The 26,073-nt window shown below is 42.2% G+C and overlaps 2 protein-coding genes across 5 annotated transcripts in view; both read left to right on the top strand.

Moving 5' to 3' along the window:
- The first annotated feature begins 2,435 nt into the window (after positions 1 to 2,435).
- LOC102929329 (histone H2A.Z) lies at positions 2,436 to 5,498 on the top strand. Its single transcript, XM_007063024.4, has 5 exons — positions 2,436 to 2,626; positions 3,083 to 3,160; positions 3,817 to 3,930; positions 4,782 to 4,911; positions 5,084 to 5,498. The coding sequence occupies exons 1-5, from the start codon at positions 2,624 to 2,626 to the stop codon at positions 5,143 to 5,145; spliced, it is 387 nt and encodes a 128-aa protein (XP_007063086.1). The 5' UTR covers positions 2,436 to 2,623; the 3' UTR covers positions 5,146 to 5,498.
- Positions 5,499 to 6,942: 1,444 nt separating this feature from the next.
- The window catches only part of DNAJB14 (DnaJ heat shock protein family (Hsp40) member B14), a 38,609-nt gene continuing 19,478 nt past the window's right edge, over positions 6,943 to 26,073 (top strand). The window contains exons 1-3 of one of the 4 annotated variants that reach the window (XM_007063022.4): positions 6,943 to 7,656; positions 15,258 to 15,432; positions 24,902 to 25,047. In XM_007063022.4, coding sequence (XP_007063084.1) covers positions 7,524 to 7,656; positions 15,258 to 15,432; positions 24,902 to 25,047 — 454 coding nt within the window. In that variant the 5' untranslated portion in view covers positions 6,943 to 7,523. Of the gene's footprint in view, positions 7,657 to 15,257; positions 15,433 to 21,474; positions 25,048 to 26,073 lie in introns of those variants that run through there. The other 3 variants (XM_043545234.1, XM_037896963.2, XM_037896962.2) reach the window with 3 other exon arrangements.

Genomic DNA, 26,073 nt, shown 5'->3' with positions numbered 1-26,073 from the left:
GGTCTCGATCATCCCAGATAAGTGCCCTAACCACCGAGTTATTGGCTCTAATGGACGTGGATGTTGACACAAGAAAGGGCTGACCTGCCTTAGGCACCTCACTCCAGAAGAGAATTCGTGGCTGTAAATCCTGAGCCAAGACAGACATTTAACTACTTTGAAGAATTTAGGCCCTTCCCCTTGACCTATCCTACTGGAGAGTTTAAGCAACTCCTGTTCAGATTCCTGGCTTTTTTGTGAATCCCATTCATAGGTACTTAACTCTTCCCATGCACTGGATGCCTCACTAGTGGCGGAGAATTCCACTGTATGGCAGGGTATACATAAAAGTTTATCTGTGGCTCTAACCCTAGGTATCTAAAGAGGCAGATGGGCCTGGAGGAATTCTCAAAAGGACCTGGGTGCTCAATGCCCATTGACTTCACTGGAAATTGAGTGCTCCTCTTTAGACATCCAAATACCTTTTAAAAAATGTGCCTCCTTGTCACCAGAGATACTTAACACAACCATCAAATAGTCTTCTCCCTCTAAAATAGAATGTATTATAAAGTGCTGTAATTGTCAGATAATTGCAACTTTCACTGAGCAAAGTACGTTCAGGATCCATGTAGAGTAACTGCTTACAAAAATAAGAAGCTCTGGTATGTAGATTGTAACTTATAAAAACCCACCCATCACTAATTCTTTGGGGTGTATGTACAAAAAAATATACTACCGCTTTTGACCAAAGTTAGTGACCCCTGCCTTCCCCCCAGAACATTACTTCAGCAAACTCCAATATTCTCCTCTCAGGCTAAAGTCTGAAAATGACCTTATCTTGCACTGATAAATAGAACTGGTTGACTTTCCCATCAGAATACTGATTTGTCAAAAGGTTAAACATTCTGCAGAGATGGTACAATTTTGATGAAGGTCAGATGAAAAGCAGGCTGGGTTCTAATGGAATCCTGCCAGGTTTTCTGCCTGCTCCCTGGTGGACTGATGAGGACCCTGGGAGTGCTGGCTCCCAAGCTCATGGTCCCTTGACAGCCTGAGCATCCAGGATAGCCAGCCATGGTAACTACCTCTGAGACAGGGGCTCCATGGTTTTCCTTTTTATGGAGAACTTCAAAATTTAAGCTCTTGTTTTAATTCTGAACAAAATCAAACTTTGAGGTAAATAATCCTGTCTGAGGATTTCAGTTTCTCAGCACAGCTATCTAGTAGGATGGGAAATGAATTCATAAATCAAGGGTGCTTCACGGAGAATATCCTGCCACTACATGTTCCAATTTTGACAGCTGACTTAGGTACATAGGAATTGCCATACTGGATCAAACAGTAGTGTCTTTGGTCTCCTATCCTGTCAGTGGTTCATACCAGGTCATTCAAAGAAGATTGCAAAATGCCTAATGGAGTTATGGAAATATCTGTCTAGGAAAGCTTTTTTTCTCACTCCTGGTAAAATGTCTACAAGGGGTTTTAGCTGAGTTTGCCAAATAATTTTCACTGAAAGTTTGGGGGACTTCTTGTGTAGACCTACACAGAGGCTGCAATAAACAGTCAAAGGTTTGAGCTTGAGACGGGTGAGCAGTGAGAACCCTTATTAATATTAACTCAATTGGAAACACTGTCCTTGCCCCTCAACACATGACTGGAGCCCTTATGGCCATGGTACCCTGTGGCTACAACGGGTAACTGTCCTGAGACTCTTTGGAAGAAATGGGAATGTCTTAAAGAAATCCAGCCTCAGGCCTGAGTCTGGGGTAAGCAGGCAGCAGCTGGGCAGTCCCTGCAACAAACCCTGTTGTGGCAGTGAAGAAATGTATCATGGCCAACTCTTGCAATAGCTGGTATCATCTTTAAAGTCCTGGCCCTTGGAATTATGTGATTACGTGAGACTCTCATTGTCTTTTATTTCTTAAAAGCTGTTTCTAGCTGCCCTGTTCAAGGGCAGAAACCTAAAACGTGACCTGTGAGCATTCACCAGGCTCAAACCCCAGGGAAAATGACACGCGCCCTTCCCCCCGCACCCACTAAGCGTTTGATGCTCCGGATTTTTAAAGCCAGCACTAAGCGGGGGGTGGAGAGGGGGTGACTCATGCTTTCTGGACGCCACAGTTTGGCAACGCTGCTAGCTGCACCAGCATGCACCCCCTGCGCTGAGATAAGCCCGGGGGGGGGGGGGGGGAGATAGCTGGAGGCAGGCACTGGCCAGAGGCCCCAACTTCCCCCAGGAACTGGTGTTGATGGAACAACATGAACCGCGCACTCACCACGCCCGAGACCCTGGAAGGGTGACGTCACTTTAAGTGTGGGCGGAGTCTCCATGGAGGAATGGAGTAGCGGGTTGCCCGCTCCTGTCAGTCAATCAACACTGCCAGTCCCTCTCCATCGCGGGCATATGATTGGTCCTGGCGCCTCAGCTACGGCCCCTCTCCACTCTGCGGTGATTGGCTAGTCGTGGGATCCGGGTTCCCGGATGTGGGCACGTTCGGCGGTTATAAAGCGCTCGCGGAAGGCGGGAGTGGGCGCAGTTTGAATCGCGGCGGGTGCAGGAGTGGTGGTGTAGTTGGGTACGCTCGGTGTGTGTGGGACGCTCGCTCTCTCCTACCCCCCGTGCGGACCTGCAACAACGCTCATAATGGTAAGGGAGCCGCGGAAACCGGCCTCGGTAGGGCGTGCGGCTGCGTCGCCTTGGGGCGGCAGTGGTAGAAGCTGAGGTGAACGAGCCGCAGCGGTGGCGGGGGGGGGGGGGGTAAAAGCACAAGAGGTTAACGAGTGGGTGGTAGCGGTTGTACGAGTGGGAGGTGCTAGTTAATGCTAAACCTGTCGCGTGGGGGGGAGGGAGGAGAGGGTGGTGCACGCGCACTAGTGCTGCCGCCGGGGGGGGGGGAGTGGTTGGGGCGCATGCGCTCGAAAAACCGTCCGTGTCACCGAGTGTGGAGGAATAAGGCGCGCGCGCGCATTGGCGCTGGCTAGAGGTTGGAGGCGCATGCGCAGGGTGGGCGCGTGGCGCGTCTTCAGCTCGCACGCAGGGCGCCGACTGCCTTCGCCACTGCTTGTGGCGTGTGCTGCTGCTCACAGTCTCTCTTTGCGTTAGGCTGGCGGTAAAGCTGGGAAAGATTCTGGAAAGACCAAGACGAAGGCAGTGTCCCGCTCACAGAGAGCCGGTCTGCAGGTGAGGACTGGACTAATTGTCAGCTTACAGCACACCCTCCCCGAAGTGGGAGGGGTTTGCTTGAGGGCCCTCCAGAGTTACAAGGGAACGTGCCTTTTTATTGCAAATCTTGTGATATCTGGTGGTTTATTTTAAAAGCCCCAGCTCCTCACATGTGATTACATGATTAACTTCAGCTCCTTTTCCTCATCTTGAGACAAGAATGCCAAGTTTTTATGCCTTCTGGGCAGAACCTCTAGTGTCCTCGTTTAAATCTAATTATGTAACCTAATCTCTGTTTTGTGAGAGGCTGACTCTTACCCATCAGATGACTGGGTTTGGCTGAGACAGGCCTCCAGCAAGTTTTGCTGGGGAGGAGGGACTGAAAGTATGCTATAAATAGCAGCAGCAGCCACAGACTTCATTATACAGAGGGTGATGGGATAGCCATGCCAGTGTAATCTCAGATGGGATGGAGATCCTGCTAGAAGCACACTCAAACTGCTGTGTTGAATGCAGACATACTTATGCCATATATCCAACATCAGCTAGGTCTTTTTTCTTTTTCCCTGCCTGGATGTTATACACAAGCAAGAGGTGTAAGGATTGCAGCTTTACAGGCACTCTTACTGCAGTGATGTCTGCAACATAGTCTTATCTATTCTGATCTCTTGCAGTTCCCTGTTGGCCGCATCCACCGACATTTGAAATCTAGGACTACCAGTCATGGACGTGTGGGGGCCACAGCTGCTGTATACAGTGCTGCCATCCTGGAGTACCTGACAGCTGAGGTGAAGTTGATGATGGGGAGATGTAGAAGACAGCTGACACTGCTGGAGCTGCATAGTGACCAGGGCTGCTTGTATTCTGCAGTTCTGTGATCATGGAATTTGCTGTAGAGTTGTTCTCTAGAACCTCTGCTTCAATCTTTTGTTTTACAAATTCACTTTAGTTAGCAAAAATGTAAACTAATGTCCCTGAGGCCTGGTCTCCACTAAAAAGTTAGGTTGAGACAGCTACATTGCTCAAGGGTGTGAAGAATCCACACCCCTGAGCAGTGTAGTTAAGCCAATCTATTCTGTTGTGTACATAATGCTGGGTCAGCAAAAGGTCTTCTGTTCTAGCTGCTGCTTCTCCAGGAGGTGGATTACCTATGCTGATGGGAGAACCCCTCCTGTTTGTGTAGGTAATGTCTACACTTGAAATGCTGCAGTGACAGCACTGTAGCTGTGTTGCTGTAGCATTTAAAATGTAGACAAGGCCTCATCAGCGGACCTGAAACTGGCTTTAAGATGTGACTACCCCAGTCATGTCACATGGAGGGGCATGGACTACCTGACTGAAATTGTGGGACTTGCCATTTTTTCCCAAGATGCCACAGAACTCTACATTTTTGTTGCAGAATGAGTATCTTCAACTACAAGCTGTCACTCTTCATTCTCATCCCTTCCACAAGAGAATCTCGCAAGGCAATCAGTAAACACAACTTAATGGTGCATGCTACAGAATGTAGTTACACAAGGCCCTGATAACACTCCATGTAGCCTAGCCTACAGTGCCTGCCATATATTGTTTCGGAAGTGTCATTAACTATTGTAATCTGTGCATGATGGGTAGGCGCTGAAAGTGCTTTTGTCTGCAGGTTCTTGAGCTGGCAGGAAATGCATCCAAAGACTTAAAAGTGAAGCGTATCACTCCCCGTCACTTGCAGCTTGCAATAAGAGGAGATGAAGAATTGGACTCTCTCATTAAAGCAACAATTGCTGGTGGTGGTATGTAGCTGCAACTCAATACTATTCAAACTAAACTTAAAGTCAAATAGGTTTCTTGCTGCTGATTGCTTTTTACAAACATTGTAATACACAAATAGAATACTGTCTGTTTCAAATGATACCGGGAAAATCCACTTCAACTTGCCTTAATCTTATGTGTTTTTTATCTTAGGTGTAATACCACATATCCACAAATCTCTTATCGGAAAGAAAGGACAACAGAAAACTGTCTAAAGGATACCAGTATTCCTTGTTATCTCAGGACTCTTACTACTTAACAGTTGTCCAGTGTTGGTGATTCCAGTGGACTGTATCTGTGAAACACAGTTTTGCCTTTTATAACTTTGAGAAGCTAAAGCTCACTGAGCATTCTAACAAACCAAATTTCTGCATTGAAGTCTTAACCATATTTAAGTGTTACCATGGCTTCAAAGAAGCTGTTGTATCTGTAGGGGTTTTTGATTGAGCTGACTGTTTTAGATCTGTTTGATTTTAATGTGAAGCAGAAGTTAAAGGAAATGTTTGGTTTTGTACAGACTCTTGATCCACTCAAGTGGAAGTATTCAATAAATGTTATATCAATACTAGTCTGTGTATTCGCTATTGCTATGCTTTTTGATAGCAGCTCTTAAGACTGATCAGACCCAGTTCTTGACCAAGGAAATGTTTGTTCTACTGCTGCTATAAATTGTAAAATGCCTTAATTTGATTCAAGCAGGCTCTGTTGGCAGAATATCATTCTGCTTCAATTCTGATCATACTTAGTGACCCCTTATGATGTGTAACTAATCAAGCAATGTAGATTGTAAACTTAAAGCTGTTTAATGGGCTATATCAAGCTCCATGCCACATACTGATTTTTGGCGGGGAATTAATTTGTATTCCAGGGTGCTCCCTCTGCTTACTATCTTCAGTACTGGCCTGTATAAATGGCCCCAAAGCCTATAAAATACTCAGTATTTAAAATAAAAAAAATAACCTTGTGCTAGACTGCCCCAGTGAGTAAAGATTTCTAAGGCTTGTTCTTACTTTTATGAAGTCATGTTAACATCAGCAAATAACAAATGATGCCTCTAAAGTGTCATCTGAGCTTGCTCATACAGGTGAAAATGATCAATTACTGAGTACAGGAACCTTGTTCTAAGTAGGGTCTCTGTTGCCATCACAAGTGAAATTGCAGCAGGTATGTGGTGTGAATCCCTGCAGATGCAGCAGTGGAAGTTAAGATGAATTCTGGAGAGCAAATTTTACAGCACTTCTAGTGCTACTGCAAAATACTCTATTCTCTCTACTAGGACATAAGTAGCATTCAGCAGAGGATCAGTTTCCTAGGATTGAGCAGATCACTTGAGCCTATAGGATAAAGACCTGATTCTGCTTTGTGAGTATAATTTGCCACTATAACCTTAGGGCAACTTCTAACTCATGTAGCATATTCTAGCTGCTATACTAAAATAGTTTGACCCAATTCTTGAATTTGACTAGATACCTACTAAATTACAACCAAGTACCTCATTATTTTAAAATGAGGTGCATCACTCTTGTAAGTTAGTCTCTTCTACATGCATAGAGTGTAGTATCAAGTGAATCATTTCAGGGGAGGAAGAAGGAAAGAACAGTTTAAGGTTAAAGGATGCCTCAGTTACCATTTTAAAGAACTGCTGCATGCCCCTTTCCCCCAGTCTAAAGAATGGGGGGAAATGAAGTACTTTCTAGTTAGAAAATAATTCTGCTGCTAATAAATGTCTATTGCTAGGAAAACAGCCCAAGCCATCTGAAAGGTTTCCATAATTACTGTTAACCTTTATATACATGATGGGGGTTGGTCATAGGCTCTTGTAAAGGGTGGCACTTGCTGGGCAGGAGTGCGGTCATCAAACACTTAAACGAGATTTAGTGATTAGTCTCCACCTGTGCTTTACAACACCCCACGACTGCAGCTTGCCATCGGCCCTAGCTCTCACTGTGGTTTGTTTAGGAGGTATTCGCCATGGAGGCGGTACAAGTTGTTGCCTTCGAAGGCAAGCGCTGCCTCTGATCCAGCGCACTGCGAGTTCATGGGGCGCTGTCAGAGCGTGCCACCCCGGTTCGAGACGCTTATCCCCCGCCTCTCTACTCCTGCCACCAGGGGCCCCTCCTATCGGCCATCTGCCCATTGCTCACCACGCTACTGGCGGGGGGAGTGTCCCTGCGTGATTTCTCTAGTAGCCCCGCAGGCTTGCTGGAGCGGGAGGCAGCAGGATGCACACGTGCAGGAAGGCGTTCAGGGGCCCGTGCGCCGGAGGTGGCGAACCCTCCCCAGGCACGGGACACGCTCCGCCACCTCCAGCCCCAGCCCCGGGCTGCGTCTGGCGGCGCAGTGCGCACGCGCGCCCACAGCGCCCGCTCACCGCCGTCGCGCAGTTTGGCCCGGAAGCAGCCGGCGGCCCGGCCGGTCGGAGCCGCGCGCTGGTGTTGCCGTAGCGGCGGGGAGGATGCGGCGCGCCGGGATGGCTCGTGCGGAGTGAGGAAGAGTCCGACCCCCTTCCACTCCCCCCCACCTCGGCTCCGCTCTGGCTTCAGGCCCCTTCTCTCTGCGCTGCGGCGGGCGGAGGCGGCGCAAGGAGAAGCCTATGGAGGGGAACCGGGACGAGGCCGAGAAATGCATCGAGATCGCCCGGGAGGCGCTGGAGGCCGCCAACCGCGAGCGGGCGCTGCGCTTCCTCCACAAGGCCCAGAAGCTCTACCCGACCGAGACCGCCCGAGGTGAGGCCCGGACCCCCTCCCCGCCTGACCGCCCCGCGACCCCCCTCCTTGGGCCGCGACCCACCGCCGCCCGGCTGCCACCCCCGGGGGCCGCGACCCCCAGCCCTGGGCGAAAGCCCAGACTAGCTCTCCTCGGCCTAGGTGGTCTCTGAGGCCCCATCCCGCCTGTTTGTTGCCTCCTCTCCTCTAGGTTTGCCAAACATAACGCCCCTGGGCGGCCTTGGGTAGGGCCTGACCACCGGAGGGGAGACACTAGTGATCTCTGGGCCACCTTCACCCAGCGTGGCCTCTTTGTGGCTGTGCCCGTGCCCCATGAACACAGACGTACCCTCGTGAGCCGAACACGTCAGTGGACTTTGTGCCTGTGAAATCGCTCACCTCGGACTTCAAGTGATGTGCACAGAAAATTTCACATGTGCGTAGAGCACATGTGTGTATACAGATGCAGGCCAAGGCGAGGGCCCTAGAAGTGAACCCAAAATGATTAGCTTGTTTGTTCAGCAGTATTCAGACTGGTCTGGCTCTAGACATGTAACAGGGAAACCAAATAGTAAGAGGTTTAACTGTTGGAAGATTGACTGTTCGGGTATTTAAAAGGAGAAAGTGGAGTTGGGAAGAGAATCCTTTGACTGGAATCAGGAATTGAAGTCAGCCCTAGACAAGCACAAGTTCAGCTTTGTTCTACTGCACTGGGTCATAGACTGCTATTTCATACAAGTTGCCAAAGAGTATTTCTACACAGCAGCTAGATGTGGCCTGTGCCAGCTGCCGGTGCCTAGTTGTTGTGTAGACATACTCTAAAAGGCTTGAAGAGCTAGTTGAAATTCAGAGAAGCACTTCACTAAAACACTTAGCTAAAACAGTTGGAAGGAACATGCCTTTGATTTACCATGCTCTCTTTAGGGATGTAAAAAGTTAACCGGTAAGCATTAGTTTTATCGGTTAACCCGCCTTAACCGTTAACCCCGAGCTGGCTGGCCAGCCCCAGGGTCCCTGCGCTGGCTGGAGTGGCCCGAGCCGCTTGATCTGTTAACCGTTTAAGTCAGCAGTTCTCAGTCAGGGGTCTGAGGCCCCCTGGAGGTCCACGAGCAGGTTTCAGGGGGTCAGCCAAAGAGGACTGGCATTAGACTCTTTAGAACCCAGGGCAGAAAGCCCACGCTGCCCTGACGCCACCACCTGGGGCTGAAGCCAAAGCGTGAGCAGCTTAGCTTCATGCAGTTGCCCTGCTTGCTTCCCCCTAATGCCAGCTCTGGCTTTTATATGCAGAAAAACAGTGTGTTCTGGCACAGGTGGGCCATAGAGTTTTAATAGCATGTTGGGGGGGCCTCAGAAAGAAAAAGGTTGAGAACCCCTGTTTAAAGGACACATTTTTAATAATTTAAGCGGTTAACTTTTTAAACGGTATTTACATCCCTTGTTCTCCTGTTGAAAGAATTTATTGTGGGTTATTGTTTGCACTTTTAGCCACCAACATGGCTGAATTGGGCCAAACCATTACTGCGGATGGGCTTTACAGCATGATTCACTGCACTAGTACAAGTTGCTCTACTCCATTGTGAACTGGGTCTGCACTAGTCTTTGGCCAGTTACTAATGCTTTTTCATATTACAGTGTCTATCTTTCTAGCAATCGTTTAAAAGATGGTTCTTTAGAGGAAACAATAGCATGGTTTTAAATTTTATTATCGGCATGGTCATTGCCTGTCTAAGGGTATGTCTTCACTACCAACGGTAAAGCGCTGCTACAGCAGCGTTTTAACGTGGCTGTGTAGTCACAGCACCAGCGCTGGGAAAGAGGTCTCCCAGCACTGTAAAAAAACCACTCCCAGCGCTGGGAGCACTGTCTACGCTGCTGCTTTACAGCGCTGAAACTTGCATCCCTCAGGGGGGTGTTTTTTCACACCCCTGAGTGAGAAAGTTTCAGTGCTGTAAAGTGGCTGTAGACAAGGTCTTAAGGTCTTCTAGTCATGCTATGCCAGAAGTTTATTCTAGATATTAGTGCATGCAATGACTTGTTGAGTTTCCAGTCTCCACTGAAATTCCCTTTATTTTCGTCAAAGAATAAGTAAGTTTGTTTTTATTCTTTTCACAGAAATGAAGATTTCCACACAAAATTAAATACTGCAGCATAGAATATTTCAAATTAAAGGTGAAGCTCTCTAGTGTGATGCTCCAAAAATTGATAGTAGGCAATACTATCTTTAGGGTGATGCTCTCTAGGGTGATGCTCCAAAAATATCAGCTCTAGGTGCTCCAGGTTCTTACAGTAATATCAAGTATATATTTACCAAATACGTTCCCTCCTCCTGTGCCTACCTGTTAAATTTTGTGAGCAAGCAAAAAGTAAGGGCTCACAGCATCTGTTGTTGTTTTTTAAAATTACAGTATTGCTTCTTCTGGAATAAAAGATAGATATATTAGGGATCATTAGGACAAGGGAAATCCATTGCCTCCTTATCTCCTTATCCCAGAGTCCTATGGAGAATTGATAGGTCACATGCTTTGCACGTCTTCCACTTTGCCTGTATGTCTTAAGTACTACCAAAAGCCTGTGATAATCCAAAACACTTGCCATGGCTTAGTTGGATGGCCTTCATGAAAATACCCTTTGTCTATAAAAAGGAATATTGGACTGGAAGCCAGGAGACTGAGTTTCAGTCTTGCCTCTTACACTGACTAGAGTTAATAATTTTGTACATTTCACAGTCCCTATGGCAGTGGTCACCATCGCAATCTCTGGTGGTGTAGCGGGGCTGCCGCTAAGGCAAGCTCTTTGCCTGCCCTGGCCCCGTGCAGCTCCCGGAAGCGGCCAATGTGGCCCTGTGGGGGAAGGAGGGAGGGAAGGGGGTCTCTGTGCGCTGCTCTTGCCTGCAAGCACCATCCCCACAGCTCCCATTGGGTGGGAACCAAACTGTGGCCAATGAGAGCTGCAGCGGCAGTGCCTGCAGAGAGGGGTAGTGCGCGGACTGTGGTGCACTTTGGGAAGACTTTACTGCTGCCCTGCAGATTGTTAGGAAGCAGGTCACTTTACAAAAGGCTTGATTGGTTCACTCTCCATTGCAAACCCCAGAAGGCTCTCTCGTAATGTGCTTGCAGATCTCTAATCAGAAGAAAATGGATTAATGCTGACCTGAGTTGCTGCTTTGCAAAGGGGGCGTGGCTTCCATTTTCAGTACAGTGGATTGCAGAATGTTGGGTTAGAGAGCTAAGGAAGTTGTCCCAGGGAATTGTGTGATACTTCCAGATGACTCTTGGGACCTCAGTCAAGCTAGGCTGTATCTACACTGCAAAGCCTTAGGGCTCAGACCCTCCAGCCCTGGCTTGACAGAAGCTCAAACTGTCCAGCCCTGTAAGGTCCTGGGTCCAAGTCCTGGGTTAGCACAATGGCAGTGTAGACGCGAGGGGGGCTCATGCACAGGCTTAGATTGCAGCGTAGACATACCCTAAGTGTCTTAAACTGGGTACTCAAAAATTAGTGGGCTCTTCCAAATTTAGGTTTTAATCACTCTGTGCTTGTTTCCTATCTTTAAAATAGGGATAATATCTCTCTACCTCACCAAGGTGTTGAAAAAAATTTGTGAGGTGCTATTACATTGATGAGTGCAATAGATAAGCCTTTGAGTAAAATTTAAAAAAAAAATTATATTCAGGTCAGGATTTGGATGATGTGCAGTAGATAAGGAATGGAATCACATATTGAATGATGAGGATAAAATGAAATATGGAATAGCTGCCTCATTATAAGTGTACCATCCCTTCTTTCCAGTGAATGAAGCAGGGGTCCTGTGGGAAAAATAGTATGTTATCACGTAATTTAAAGCTAATGCACACGTACGCAAGCAGGCAAAATTAAGGTTTCATGGGCAGCGTTAGTTCTGGCTCTTCCTAACGCGAGTGCTTGATTTGAAACCTTAATAATGTTCTTTGGAAGGGGTTTTTTTTGTATGGAATGTACTATTTATTTTCTTAATTATATTTGGACCATCAAGTGGATGCTCTAGAATCTTAGAAGATCTGGAAACTATTGAGAAGTGTTTTGGGGGCTTTTTAGTATGTCTACACTACTGTTTTTAGGAGATTTCCCACTGTCACACTAGTGCAGCTCCCTCTGTGGTAATAATGATGAAAATGCTAGTGTAGACAGGCCTTAGATGTTTTTTACCACTAGGTCATCCAAGCCACCACTGTGTGTTGTGGCAGACTTTACAAGAAGGATGTAGAGAAGGTTTTAAGAACATAAGGATGGCCATACTGCGTCAGACCAATGATCCATCTAGCCCAGTATCCTGTCTTCGGACATGGCCAATGCCAGGTTCTTCAGAGGGCATGAACAGAACAGATAATCACCAAGTGATCCATCCCCTATCGCCCGTTCCCAGCTTCTGGCTAACAGAGACTAGGGATGCTTCAAAGCATGGTTTTGCATCCCTGCCCATCCTGGCTAATAGCCATTTCTGGACCATGAACTTATCTAGTTCTTTTTTGAACCCTAGGGGTTCTAGTTCTCTCTTCCCAGCCTCTTAGAGAAAACGGAGTTATTTAACAATGTAAAACTCCAACAAGCTTAAAAAGTGAGTGGAAACTTTTTCTTCAGGAATTTATAAAGCATTGTGTTGTTGATAGTGTGTGAAACTTAATATCTCCCTATGTAGTCTGCCATCTTGTTCTATAAAGTGACTTTTCAATATCTCTGGCCTCTAAATTAGCCCCTTAAGTTAGGATAAGATGGGATAAATACCCACTGACTACATGAAACCAAAATTGGAACAAGTCACAGTGCATCTTTCACTGCATCTTAAAAATTGGCAAATTTGAGCTCTGCTGGAATTTAAAAAGGAGGGAAGGATATTTAAGGGCCCAGTATGAGTATGCCCTACCACTAGTGTCATGAGTTCAGCTTTGGGGACAGCTGTGGGGTAGGTCTCCAGACAATAATCAGTACTCTGAATTTCACTTGTAAATTGATTGGGAGCTAGTGCAGAGTGTGGAACGCAAAACTGTATTGATGTTGGCCCAGCCCAGGTTCGACATGAACAGCCATGTTCTTGGTAGCTGAAGAGTCAGAGTGACTTTCAAGGATACCCCTAAATAGAGGGCATTACAACTTTCCAGCCTGGAAGTGACAAAGGCGTAAGAACTATGATGTGGTCCATTTCTGTCTTTGCTTGTCTCGTCACTGTAGTATCTGAGCACCTTTCAGTCACTAATGGTATTTAATTTATAAAGATTTAATTATATTTTATTTATATAGGAACTTTATTCCCAAAGGATTCCAAAACAAACACATAGATTTATCAATTGCAGTAGAACCTCTCTTATCTCGCTTTGATAATTCTCACTAAAATCCCTGTGTATCATCCTACTTCTCATTGATTTAATGGCAAGTGGTATTGTAATGCAATCTCATATTTTTTACTTCTGATATGCTGTCCAATATGGTTATAATTAAATCTAAACAACACCCTTCAGAATAAGTGAAGTGCATTACTATTTTTTAACACATGGGTTCATTTATTTGCTAATTTTCAAAATGAAGTAACCTGCAATGGGTCTTGTAGTCATCAGAGTGAGCTAGCAGGTTTCTTTTGTATTCACAGAGATTCTCTTATCCTCCACTGAAATGCACATCTTGTGGAGTGATTAGTCACAGCTACTTAACAGCAGTCAGCAACACAACCATTCAGGACAGCAGTTTAATTCTTCATTATTTAACACTTTTTGGTTTTTTGTGATGTATGCCTCTTTATAATTAGATATAATGATTAGAATCTTCAATATTAGTACGTCTCCTTTGCGGCATGTAAAGATACAGTGGAATTAACTGTTGAAGATTATGCTTAAACCATATTTTAGCAAGCTTCTTCCAGATTCCCATCTTCATTTCTGCAAACATTCTTCAAATTTCCCAGTGGAAGAGATGTCACAATTTGGAAAGTAAGGTAATTGAGAAGTTAGATGTAGATCAGCAAAGGTTTGTTTCCTTCAGTAAAAAGTACAAGCAGTATCTACAGATACAGCCAGGTATCTTGGCTTCTACAAAAAACACAGGCCCAGATTCTGCCTTGCTTTGTGGCTGCTTTATGCCACACTGCCAGCACAAAGCATTTCTAAAGTCCAAGGTATAAGTGATCCTCCAGTGGCACAGAGACAGCTACTAATCATAATAGATCACATGATTATGGAATTTCACTCCTGCCCAGAGGGTTCCGAATTACAGCAGAGAAATTCTATGCAGCATTGCTGTAGCTGTATCAGTCCCAGGATATAAGAGAGACAAGGTGGGTGAGGTAATATCTTTTATTGGACCAGCTTCTGTTGTTGAGAGAGATGAGCTGAAGAGGTTTGTGTTAGCTTTAAAGCTCATCTCTCTCACTAACAGAAGTTGGTCCAATAAAAGATAGTACCTCACCCACCGTGTCTCTATAAGAAGAGAAATCAATCAGTCTTGTTGTTTTCACTCTGCTCCTGCTTGTCATTTCGAATCAGCGGCAGAAACATAGGAGCTGTTTGCAGACTCAGGAAGGCAACAGTCCATTGGTTTGTGTTCAGTTCACATTTGGCAGGGTATCTCAGCCATAAGTGTTAGAAACTTAATATTATAAAGAAAAAATGTTTATTCTTCTGCAGAAATTGATGGCTTAAACCCCACACTAGTCAGGGAAAGCTTTCTACTCATTACAATACTAGCAAATAGGTGAATGGATTTATTATTTTTCAAGCCCTCCATATACTGTCTTTGTAAACGGACCATAGAAATGTCAATGCCCGATGACCTCTGTTTCTGTGAGTTGCCTCCTCTTTATGGGAAATGAAGGGTGTCTTTTGTATTCCTTTCAGAGTTCTGGGGATATATCCTACTTTCACATGTCCTCACTGTCCAGAATGTACCCTTCTTGTCATAATGCTTTTCTTAAGATTACTGTCCTTCTAGACGAAGATGGGCTGAGACTCACTTTGTATCCTCCAAGAACCAATCCTTAATCTGCTGTTGTGACATGACACACTTCTGCTCCTTGCATCTCAGCACTTTGCCTTGTATAGCACTTCCAGCCCTTGGTCCAGGAAAAAGGGCCAAGAATTAAGTCCAAGCTCATATGTGTTGTTGGGCCAGTCCTGCAGTGGTCCCTAGGAGATAAACTAAACACTAAAGAACCTGTTTCAGTAGTTCTCAGACTCTGTGTACTGCTGATGGTGTGTGGAGAGCTGATTCCTCCTTTCTATTTCCAGGTACTTATTCAGGCATTTAGGGCTTTCGTTGCAAAGAGGGGGATAAATACTTGTAAAAGCAGCTGGAAAGTGAGGAACCAGCCTAGCTGTCTCCACTACTCTACATTGCTACATTAGAAAAGAAGAAGAAGGAGGGGAGACTGGGGGCACGAGTCGACCAGTTAGCAATTTTCTAAATGCTTTCCATTGTAAGCAGTTGCTTCAAGAATTTTGTGTTTGTGAATAGAAGGGGTTGTGGACCAGGTGAGGGGGGATCCATAAGACAATCTCTTAAGATGTGGTCCACGGAATGAAAAAGTTTCAGAGCCCCTACCTTAATAGGGCTCTTTCATCTGCAATGTGTATTATGATGTTATGGTTATATTGTCTCTACAGTTTTGTTGGAAGCAATTATGAAGAATGGAAGTGCTGCTGGGAGTGGTCCATACTGCCAAAAGCCAGCAAATGGCAATGATCAAAGTAAACCCAGTAGTACAAAGGACAGCAATGCGTCTGCTGCAGGTGAAAGTGGGAAAGGCTACACCAAAGATCAAGTGGAAGGAGTACTCAGGTATCGACTTACATAAACACATCACCTCTTGTATCATATGCTTGTGGATATTATTCACTTAAGCTTTGAGGTAAAGAATCTAAAAAAGCATCTCTTAGACCTAGCTCATCTTTAGAGTAGAGATGCTGGCACTGAATGGAGACTTTTAATTTTTTTTTGAATAACACAAATTGTGATATATGTTCATTCCTTGTGAGAGTATTGTACAAATCTACATTGCAAATATCTCTACCTGTTAAAAAATCCAAGGTTGTTATTGAGGAGCTGTCATGGCAAAATGACAGTGACTGTGGAAGTCCTGATGTGAAACCTTCAAGGCAGTGTTTCTATCTTAGATATTTATAAGGTGTCTAAAATATACTACTTCAAAGTGAAATTAAAAATCCAGGGGTTAGAACTGTGAGGAGAAGTATGAATACATTCACAGCTAACATTAAAATTTTCAAGACAATCACACTATGCACATGGGTTTTAGATTAATTTGAATATTAAAAGCAGCTCCTTATTGGAGGGAGCTGTGTCTAAGGAACCCCTTGACTAAATGACCTCAGCTTGGACTACTAATTCTACCCTGGGCCTCATGTAGCGCAGTAATATTATAGTGGAAGAGTAGAGCCAGCACAGTTAAGGTTGCACCTTGATTTTTGTTCTGTCAAGATGAAAAATTCCTTTAGATTAGAGTATCATTTTAAAATTTTCCTTGTAGCTTGAGCAATTCTTGATTCCCCCCCCCCCCCCCATGGCAATTTGTGGGGGAGAAATTATCATTGAGATCTGCTATAAAAGTTTTTAAAAGGGCCACGTGACTGAAAATTTTCTAATGTCTTGCATTTCCTTTGGACCTTTTTTTCCTCAAGGACAGCACTTTGAGGGATGGAAACAATAGTTGTCCTTTTTGGTTTGTGTAGATTGGATAAATTCTCTTAGAAAGTAAAAACATTGGTTACTGTTTTGACTGATGGCAGTATCCTGCACGTTAGTCAATATCAACTGTATGCCAATGTTTAGAATAGGGCTCCCTGTTACGGGTTTGTTTCCTGAAGCCCAGTAACCCCTTTGATCATACCAACTTTGATAAAAGTTGCTTTTTGGTTACACCCAGTCCCATTGTTCAGGAAACTAGTGCAGAGCATGCATCTTGATTAGATTGCCCTATTGCTGCTGGTTACTAGAGTCTTTCATCATCTTTCTATTTAATGTAATTTTCTTTGACAATACCTCAAACAAAAAGTGTGAGTGTGCATGAGGACTTTAGAGCACTTTGAAATATCAGCTCTTACCTTGAAAGCAAAGCTTCCAGTTTAAAACTTCCAGAAGGAGCTCCTACAGAATGCAGGCAGCGAGCAACACATACAGTAGAACAGCAGAGTTATGGACTGCCCGGTCCACCACACACTTCATTTGGAAGTGGAAGTACGCAGTCAGAAAAATATAGTATAGTACTGTTAAACGTAAACTACTAAAAACATAAAGGGAACATTTCCAAAAAAAGCTTAGATGAGGTAAGGAAACTATTTCTGTTCTTGTTTCATTTCAATTAAGATGGTTAAAAGCAGCATTTTTCTTTTGCATAGTAAAGTTTCAAAGCTGTATTAAGTCAGTGTTCAGTTGTAAACTTTTGAAAAAACAACCATAACATTTTATTCAGGGTTACGAACGTTTCAGAGTGATGAACAACCTCCATTCCGGAGGTGTTCATAACTCTGAGGTTCTACTGGACGGAGAAAGCTGCCAAGGGCAAGACTCGAACTCAGTGTATATGCGTGCTGCCAACGTTCAATGGCCACAGCATGTCACCTTGAGTCACCTGTTAGTAATTCTGACATCAAGCACTTGAAGCGTAACCTTTAAGAACATAAGACATAAATCAGAAGGGACCCCAGGGCTGCCAGGCCCTGCCTCATATCATTGCAAGCCACCGCATCATACAATCCCACTCATAAATGTGTCCAGCTGTCCCTTAAAACTAACTAATTTGTTAGTGCCCACAACTCCTATTGGGAGGCTGTTCCAGAACCTCGTTCCTCTGTTGGTTAGAAACCATCTAATTTCCAGCCTGCATTTGTTCATGGCCACTTTGTACCCATTTGTTGTTGTATCAGCATTGTCTTTTAGCTTAAATAGCTGTTTACCCTTTCACCCCCCCCCCCATGTATTTATAGAGAGCAGTCATTCATCTCTTCTCTTAGCCTTCTTTTTGCTAGGTTAAACAAATCAAGCTCTTACAATCTCCTCTCATAAGATAGGCCCTCTATTCCCCTGATCTTCCTAGGTAGTGCTTCTCTGCATCTGTTCTAGTTTAAATTTTTCTGTCTTGAACATGGGTAATAAGAATTGTACACGGTATTCCAATTGAGCTCTTACCAGTGCCATGTACAATGGCTTTAATATTTCTCTGTGTCTACTGGAAATGCCTTACCTGATACATCCTGTGATCGCATTTGCCTTTTTGCAGCCCCATCACATTGATGGCTTATTGTGATCAAACAACACACCCAGGTCTCTTCTCTATTGCTTCCTTCCATCTGATGAGCCCCACGCTTGGAGCAGAAATTCTTATTATTAGACACTAAGTGCATGATCTTACACCTTGTACTATTGAATTTCATCCCATTTCTGTTATTCTACAAGGTCATCCAGATATTCCTGTATAATATGTGGATCCTCCTTTGAATTGCCAGTGCCCCCCAACTTTGTATCATCAGCAAATTTCATTAGCACACTCCTACTTTTTGTGACAAGGTCATTAATAAAAATATTGAATACGATTGGTCCCAAAACTGATTCTTGGGGAACTCCACTAATAACCTTCCAATCTGATAGTTACCTTTCTGCACAAGGTATTGTCTTCTGTCCATTAGCCAGTTCCATATCTACTTTACAATTGTTGTACTATTCCCATCTTTTCTAATGTAACTAGTAATTTCCCATGCAATACCGTGTCAAATGTTTTACTGAAATCCAAGTATATTAGATCTGTTGATTTCCCGTATCTAAAAATATCAGTTATTTTTCTCAAAGAAGGAAATCAGGTTAGGTTGGCATGATCTGCCTTTTATGAGCACATGTTACATTACAGTCACGGAGGTAAACAGAAAAAGGGATGTAATTATTCTTCATAATTTGTTACAAAGTCTTGATTACTACTGAGATTAGACTAACAGATCTGTAATTGCCTGGATTGTTTTTTGTCCCCTTTCTTAAGTTTAGGTATGATGATAGCTATTCTCCAGTCATACAGTACTACCCCCCAGATTGATTGATTAAACGAAATCCTTACTACTGGATTAACAATCTCAAATAGTTATTCAGATGTGGTAGATTTGAGTAAAGGATAGGGAACTACTGTGTGAGTAAAGGCAGGATTAATATGCTTCAGTATTTTATATATTTTGATGGTGTTAGTTTATATATTTTAACAGTATAAATAAATTAGTTTTACATGGAAATTGGTGAATGAATTCCTTCGTCAGGTGGGGTTTTTTTCACATTTTTCCGTTTTGTGTGAGGTAAATCCCAAAATTGTAATCTGTTCTCAATTTTGTTGAGTTTAGTTTTTTCATGAATCTGACTATGTAATTAAAACTGTTTTGGATGTTTAAAATACTTATTTGAAGTATAGCCCATCTTCTTTCTGTTGCCCCAGTTGCCCTCCTGCAGCATTTGGATACATATTGATAAGCTAATGGATACTGAGAGAAGATATTCAGGATCCAGCTTCAGTGGATTTGTGGTTTTCCTACAGGGTTTTGTTTGTTTTCATCAGCACAGACATGTCCTTAGAAGAGAGGGGACCTTACCTTTGAGATCCCTGTAATAGAACATTCTGCATTAGAATTCCTATCCTGATCAGACTGTCCTAAATTTGTTTGTTATAACAATAGAGTTAAGATACACAGTGGAGACAAGTCTGGAGTAGAACAACTCAACAAATGGGTTTACTGCATTGGTTTTCATCAGTGTTGCGCTAGTATTGTGGGTAGATACAAATATAAACAAGCCCTGATGTGCTGTTTTTTAAATTTCTTCCATATACACAAGGGACGTGGTTCATAGCCACCATAGCTGTAGAGCATTGCATGATAGTGCAAACAAGTTGCTCAATGGGGAGAAGTGTAAGATGCAATACCTCTCGGTTGATTGCATAAGTACTGAGTGATATGCTATGAATAGTAAGAAGAGTTTAAAAGAATATTATTCGTTCAGTGCAGAAGTTTGACAGCTCACATACTGAGAAACTCTTCTCTCGTGAGCTGAAATGTATTTGAAAATAACTTATTTTCTTAAAATGTGTACATCTTTCCTGCTAATAGTGATCATCTTGTTCAAAATGTACATAGTGACAGTAATATAAAAGCCAAAAGCAGGTCAGATCAAACCAGCTCCCTCCTGTTTTAATGCTATCTCCACCTCAAAAGCTCTATTTTACTACAGAAGCAAAGAGTTTGCTTCTTGATCACAGCTGAATTTACAGAAAACAAGCATAACAAAGACAGGAAGCAGCCACACAGCAGTGGGAGAAGCTTGATTTTTCCCCTCCACCCTTGTTTTAGTTCATTTAATACAGACGCACACACACACCATCCTCCCAATTCCACAAAAACTGTAATAGGGTCCTGGATAGGGTTACAACTTTTAGGAACGAGAATTGCTTGAAGGTGGTGTTACCGGGTGCCTGGTATGGGCGCCTGGTATGGGCCACACTGAGAGTGCCACACTCAGGGCAGACTGCAAGAAACAGGGTGTACAATACCCCAGAATTGGTGGTTTGTTCTGTAGTCAACAGACCAGTATCAAAGAGCTTCTGCAGCACCACACTGGTTAACAAGAAGCCAAACACAGTCCCCTGTAGGCAATGCAGCCCTTGGCTCCCATCTAGGCAAGCTGGTATAATATAACTAGAGGTTACCGAAAACCCAATTCACCATATGTGAGGTTCTACTAATCCCAAAGGATTGGACATTTACCCCCCAGGTCAATGTGAGTATCAGATCTTACCCAAATGTCACGCTGTCAGGCAATCCTTAATAAACTAACTAAAAATTTATTGAGAGAAAGAGAGAAGAAAGTTATTGAATTGCTAAAAGATTATATACATTACAAATGCTTGCAAGGTCCTTATATCAGATTTGTAGCAGTGATGGATGAGTCTGCTGGCTTGCAAAAGTCTCTCTGGACTCATCCCAAAAGGTTATAATCCAAATGCATCTTATGTAGAGTCCGTTAGTCTTTCCTTGCATTTTTCAGGGTATTCCAAATAACTACTTGGAAGATCTCAGTCCCATGGCTGAAACTTTCCCTGTTTAAAGCTCAGCAGACAAGAGATGCAGGATCAGACCCGAAAAGCGGGCTGTCAAGTGCTTTGAGCACAGCATATGACTGTGGATTCCTCTTTGTTGAGCATGCACTGACCCACCACTTTGAAGTTAACATTTCCCTGGGTATACACCATAATCTAATTACACTAGAAGGCAACATCCGGTCATTCAGCATAACAGGGATAGATAAGCTGAAGACAATGTAGATAATATTAGTTTCTGCAGTATCTCACATCTTTGATCTTAAGATTAACTGGACACATTCTTATACATAATGTAAGGCAATTAAGTCATGAAAATATTTAGAATCTAAAAGCTAATTTGGTTACAATGGTAAACTTCTAACAGGATACAGATACACAGACAAACACATTTAGCATCTACCCTTGATTTCTGTTACTACAAATGAACGGGTTAGTGATTGCTTGTCTAGTACATCTGTTTGATGTTCACATGCAAGTGAATTCTCCTGATACAATTGTAATGCCTCTTGTTAAGTTGTTATGGGTCATACACAGGTTAGCTGGTTTGCCAGTATCACAGGTGGATACATGCTTTACCATTCCACTAGAAGCAGCACTGCAGAACACCTGAAATTGTTCTGTGGACTACCAGAGATCCACAGAACACATTTATTCTAAACTGTTTTTATACACTTTTTAAAACCCCTTTAACGAGGAATTAGTTGTGAAACATGTTAATCCCTCCTTCCTGTTCCTTTCAGTGCTGTCAAGTGTGGGTATGCAACTGACTCTGGCAGCCCCAGAAGAGGAGTCTAAGAAACACAGAAATGTTATATTTTACATCTTTTTTTTTTAATAAAGCAATTTAAAATGCATAAGGTGTTCCAGGTCTTATATTCTTAAAAAATAATATAAAAACCTTAGCACAAATAAATTGCTCAATACCTAAAATTTCCTACTATGATTAGAAATGTTGCTGTGGTTGAGATACATTCTTGTGAAGAATTAATTGAAGTATTGCATCTCTTGCCGTGTCTTGTGTTCTTTTATTCGTACAAGAGGAAGGCTTGGAGGAAGAGTCCTTAATCTGAATTGGAACTGTGCCAATCTGTGAGAAGGATGAGATAATAGCAACAAGAATTTTACCAGACAAGATTAAAATTTACTGTAATTGCAGTTTACTTGAATTTAGAAAGTAAGCCAAAAAATTGCCTGAACACATTTCCATTGATCCAAAACTATACAGCAAAGACTGCAAGTCATGTGGCCCTATTGAAGTCCAGTCCAATCTTTCTTCATCTGCTTCTGCAAACTCAGTGAAAAGAGAGACCATTTTGTAGTCTTAGTGCAGATGATGAACAAGAACGTAGATAAAAGGGTTTAAACAGATAATGTTGCAAATTATTGTCACTGCTTAGGTCAAAAAACGAACTGAAAATGGAAGTAGGAGTGTTCATCGTGGATTAAAACAAAAAAACAAGCAAAGAAATTGGAACATTTATTTAATTAGGTTGTTAAAAATGTGAAGTTTTCAGCAATCATGTTGACTTCTAAACCAGTGGCTCTCAACCTTTCCAGACTGCTGGACTCCTTCAGGAGTCTGATTTGTCTTGCATGCCACCAAGTTATACCTCATTTAAAAACTACTTATTTTTATGTCTTATTTTGTAAGCAACAGCACGCTGTTACTGAAAAATTGCTTACTTTTTTATTTTTACCATAAATTATAAAATAAATCAACTGGAATATAAATATTGTACTTACATTTCAGTGTATAGTATATAGAACATAGTATATAGTATATAAACAGTCATCTATATGAAATTTTAGGTTTTAGACTGACTTTGCTAATGCTTTATATGTAACCTGTTGTAAAACTAGGCAAATATGTAAATGAGTTGATGTTCCCCCTGGAAGACCACTGTATACCCTCAGGGGTATGCATACCCCTGATTGAGAACCACCGTTCTGAACAGTGCAAGCTAGAAGCTGCAATATTTGCTTTTCAAGAGAAAAGTGACAGAGGAAAACCCTGCTAGGCTTTATGAAAAAGTTCCTGCAGCAGTTATAAATTGGACAGGCATCAAAGTCCATCTGATTTAAAACTGTCCTGTGGGGGAGTGTCAGCTGTGATATGCTCAAACTCCATCAAAGAACTCCATGAAATCTCTCAGAAAAGCAATTCCACCCTTTACCTCACCACCCTTTCTCTCTTGGCATGACAGCCAGACTTCTGAGGAACATGAATTGTACATGTCAGTTTTTTACTGATGTGAAGTGTTATTTAGATACTATTAACCTTAACGAGAAAGACTAAGTTACTTACAGTTAACTTGTGAAACAATTGACGTGTTAGTACAGACCTCTTTGGTTTGGGACACGTGTTTTGTCGTTGGCAATGTACAGTTTTTCATTTCTCTTGTCTGTTTACCTCATACACAATTGGTGTGAATTGAAGCTAAATGTTTTTAAAGAATTAAACCTGTGTGTTTTGTCTTAATTCTATGAGAATTTTTTGTATGCTGTAAAGATTTTTTTGGGGTGAGTAATATTAGTTGGATGGCATTGGAGTGTTCAGATGTTTTTAACAACTTTTTTAACACTAACAAACACTGTTAATTCGTGGTCATTCATTACCGTATAGTGTACCAATACGTGTTTTTCAAGTTGTGTTCATAATAAAAGTAATCCAGATACTGAAGGCTTCAAAGGAAACAACGAATTCAGAAATTAAGGCAAATGTTCTTGTGGTCGTCATGCCTAAGCACGGACTCAGTTTCTTAAACACAGGAAAAATGATCCCTTGAATGAGACACCACTTGATCAATCTGTGATTTTAACAATATCTTGTAAAATGGTCTGGCCTGACTTCTTAGGCTAGCATACTTTTAATTGTAGAATTCCCATTCCTGTATAAAATTTCTTCATTTCGTGAGCCAGCCAAAGGCCTGCTTACCTTTATACCTATTCAACTTTGATGATTGATTGGGCTGGAGCTTTTGGAGCACTAAGGCATTATCACTTTAGAAACTGGCATATTTAAAGCGATACAAACTCCTAGTGTGGATACTCTTACAGAAGGTGAAGGTGCTTATCTTATTCCCATACATTTATAGTGGTATAAAACCCCTAAAGGCAACCCTTAGTCTGAAGGTAGTGTTAGCCATCTTGCTGCCTACTAGTCAGGAGGCCCCTTGGATGCTTTATTATTTAATTTCTGGGCATTAACTTTTCTGTTTTTTGCTTGCACCAAATATTTTCTTCCGGTTTTCACCAAATGTCAATGTACTGCAACATTGGCAAACCCTGCTAGTTTAGTTATACGGGAGAATCCTGCAGTTCCAAAATACTTTACTTATGTTTCTGAACTCTCTACCCCATAATTCAGTTTGGATTTAAAATTAATGCCCTGCTTTTGATCAAACCTTCCTGTTCCCATGGATTTAAGGTGCTGTCTATCCCCTGTGACTTCTGTCTCCACCTCATTTCTGGGTGTTTTAAAATGCAGCAAATTATTACATCATTGTCCTGATATTACAGGATTAAACAAAGTTTTAAGTATCAAAGTTGTTAAGGCTTTCTGTAGAGTTAATGCAATGTTAAGCATTCTAGGTCATCAGGATATAGGATTAGTGCTATTTTATTTATTATTTCTTTGGATTTATGCAAGCAGTTTATAGAAGTAAAATAGGTTTCTGGGATCCACATGTATGCCTGTCTATCAAAATATCTCATGTAATTGCTTAAGCGCATTGATATTTCCTGTCAATGGATATCCAAATCAGATCTTCTGTTTATATATAAAAACATATTTTTCTGACTACCCATCCTGCTAAGTCAAATTGGGTTATTTCTGATTGATGGCAGCATTAGCAAAAAAGATTCTCTGATTCTGTGGAAGTTGTGCAAGCCAGAACAGAATCCAGTTCCGTCTCTTACCGTTGTATTAGCTTCATATCATAAAAAGGATTAAAAAGAATAATCTCTGAGTACACTAAATAATGTGTACACAGCAAAATAACCTTTGTGCGAGAAGGTGCAATTTTTATAAATTAATTTATAGAATATCTTTAGTTATATAAATATGCTAATTTTGATATCTGCAGTGACTTCTCTGTTTGCAGTTATATTCAACTGTATTGTATTTAGATCTTTGTTTGAAATCTTTTCGCTTATTCTTTTCTGCAGTATAAAGAAAAGTAAAAATTATTATGAAGTACTCAGAGTGTCAAAAGATGCAGGTGAAGAAGACTTGAAGAAGGCTTATCGAAAGCTTGCTTTGAAATTTCATCCAGACAAAAACCATGCACCTGGAGCAACAGATGCTTTTAAAAGTAAAAGTTTTTATAATTAAACTTTGTACATGGAGAAAGCCTTTTAGAATATATGGGGCCCATCTACTGTACAGAACTAGCTGTGTTAAAGCACAGTGGTTTAGTACTGATTAATCCTATCTGCATAGAATGGACCAAGCAACAGTTTGTTGTGTAGGTCAAAAAGGGCCCTTAAATAATTACTTTTTTGGAAAATGATTGGTCGTATGTATAAATTAAGGGACATCTCAGTGTATGCATGTAAATAAAGCAAAATGGTTAATTTAATATGAAGACATTTTACATGATTTTGCATACTAATGCCATCATAACATTTACATATATACCATTGCTTTTGGTCCGTGGGGCATTTGTAGTAAGAACAGGTTGCAGAGTAAGAACAGTACTTACTGGTGGTAGCTGTTACAAAACCATGTTTTCAGATATTTCTATCTTGTCGCATCCTGGTTTAAAAGAACACAAAATGAGAGATGGATTTGCATTATTTAGTGTATATCTATACTGGCAACAAAAGTTTTATAATGTTAGCATATTAATTAATATAATTAATTTATCTTAGGAACACAAGTAGTTTGTTTTTCAGTGTAAACATTGACATTTGCCATTCCAAGCATCTAGACTGACTATGCAAAATCACATCAAGAAAGTTCATGCTTGGTTTAATGCCAGTGCAGTTTGATGAGGTATAGATTTGATTGTGCCTTTGCTATTGGACGTTTAAAAAAAACCAAGCAGTTTGAATCAAAGTGCAGTTTTCATTCAGTCACATGATATGCTGTTACCTTGTTCTTAGAGTTTTGTGTGTATAACTCTTTTTTTCAGACAAAAACAGATTTGTTCAAAACGGACCAAATTCCAACTGCTTTTTGACCAATCCCTAGCTCAGTTTAATATCCAGACAGCTAGGACTGCCAAGATTTCTCCTGGATCAGGCTAAATTGCTGATGGGAAAGGTTTTGGCGAAAAAGCATCCTTTAATATTGCATGCATACTTGAAGGAAAATGTGAACTTTTCAGAAATAATTG

The sequence above is a fragment of the Chelonia mydas genome, chromosome 4 (genome assembly GCF_015237465.2).
Source record: "Chelonia mydas isolate rCheMyd1 chromosome 4, rCheMyd1.pri.v2, whole genome shotgun sequence".
NCBI lineage: Eukaryota > Metazoa > Chordata > Testudines > Cheloniidae > Chelonia > Chelonia mydas.
The sequence above is the reverse complement of the archived record's forward strand: the minus strand, read 5'-3'. Positions and strand labels throughout refer to the sequence as shown.

Excerpts from the sequence above, each read along its gene's own strand:
- LOC102929329 (XM_007063024.4), top strand. Across the intron at positions 3,161-3,816 it reads CACAGAGAGCCGGTCTGCAG|TTCCCTGTTGGCCGCATCCA; the intron begins GTGAGGACTGGA and ends GATCTCTTGCAG. Across the intron at positions 3,931-4,781 it reads TGGAGTACCTGACAGCTGAG|GTTCTTGAGCTGGCAGGAAA; the intron begins GTGAAGTTGATG and ends TTTTGTCTGCAG.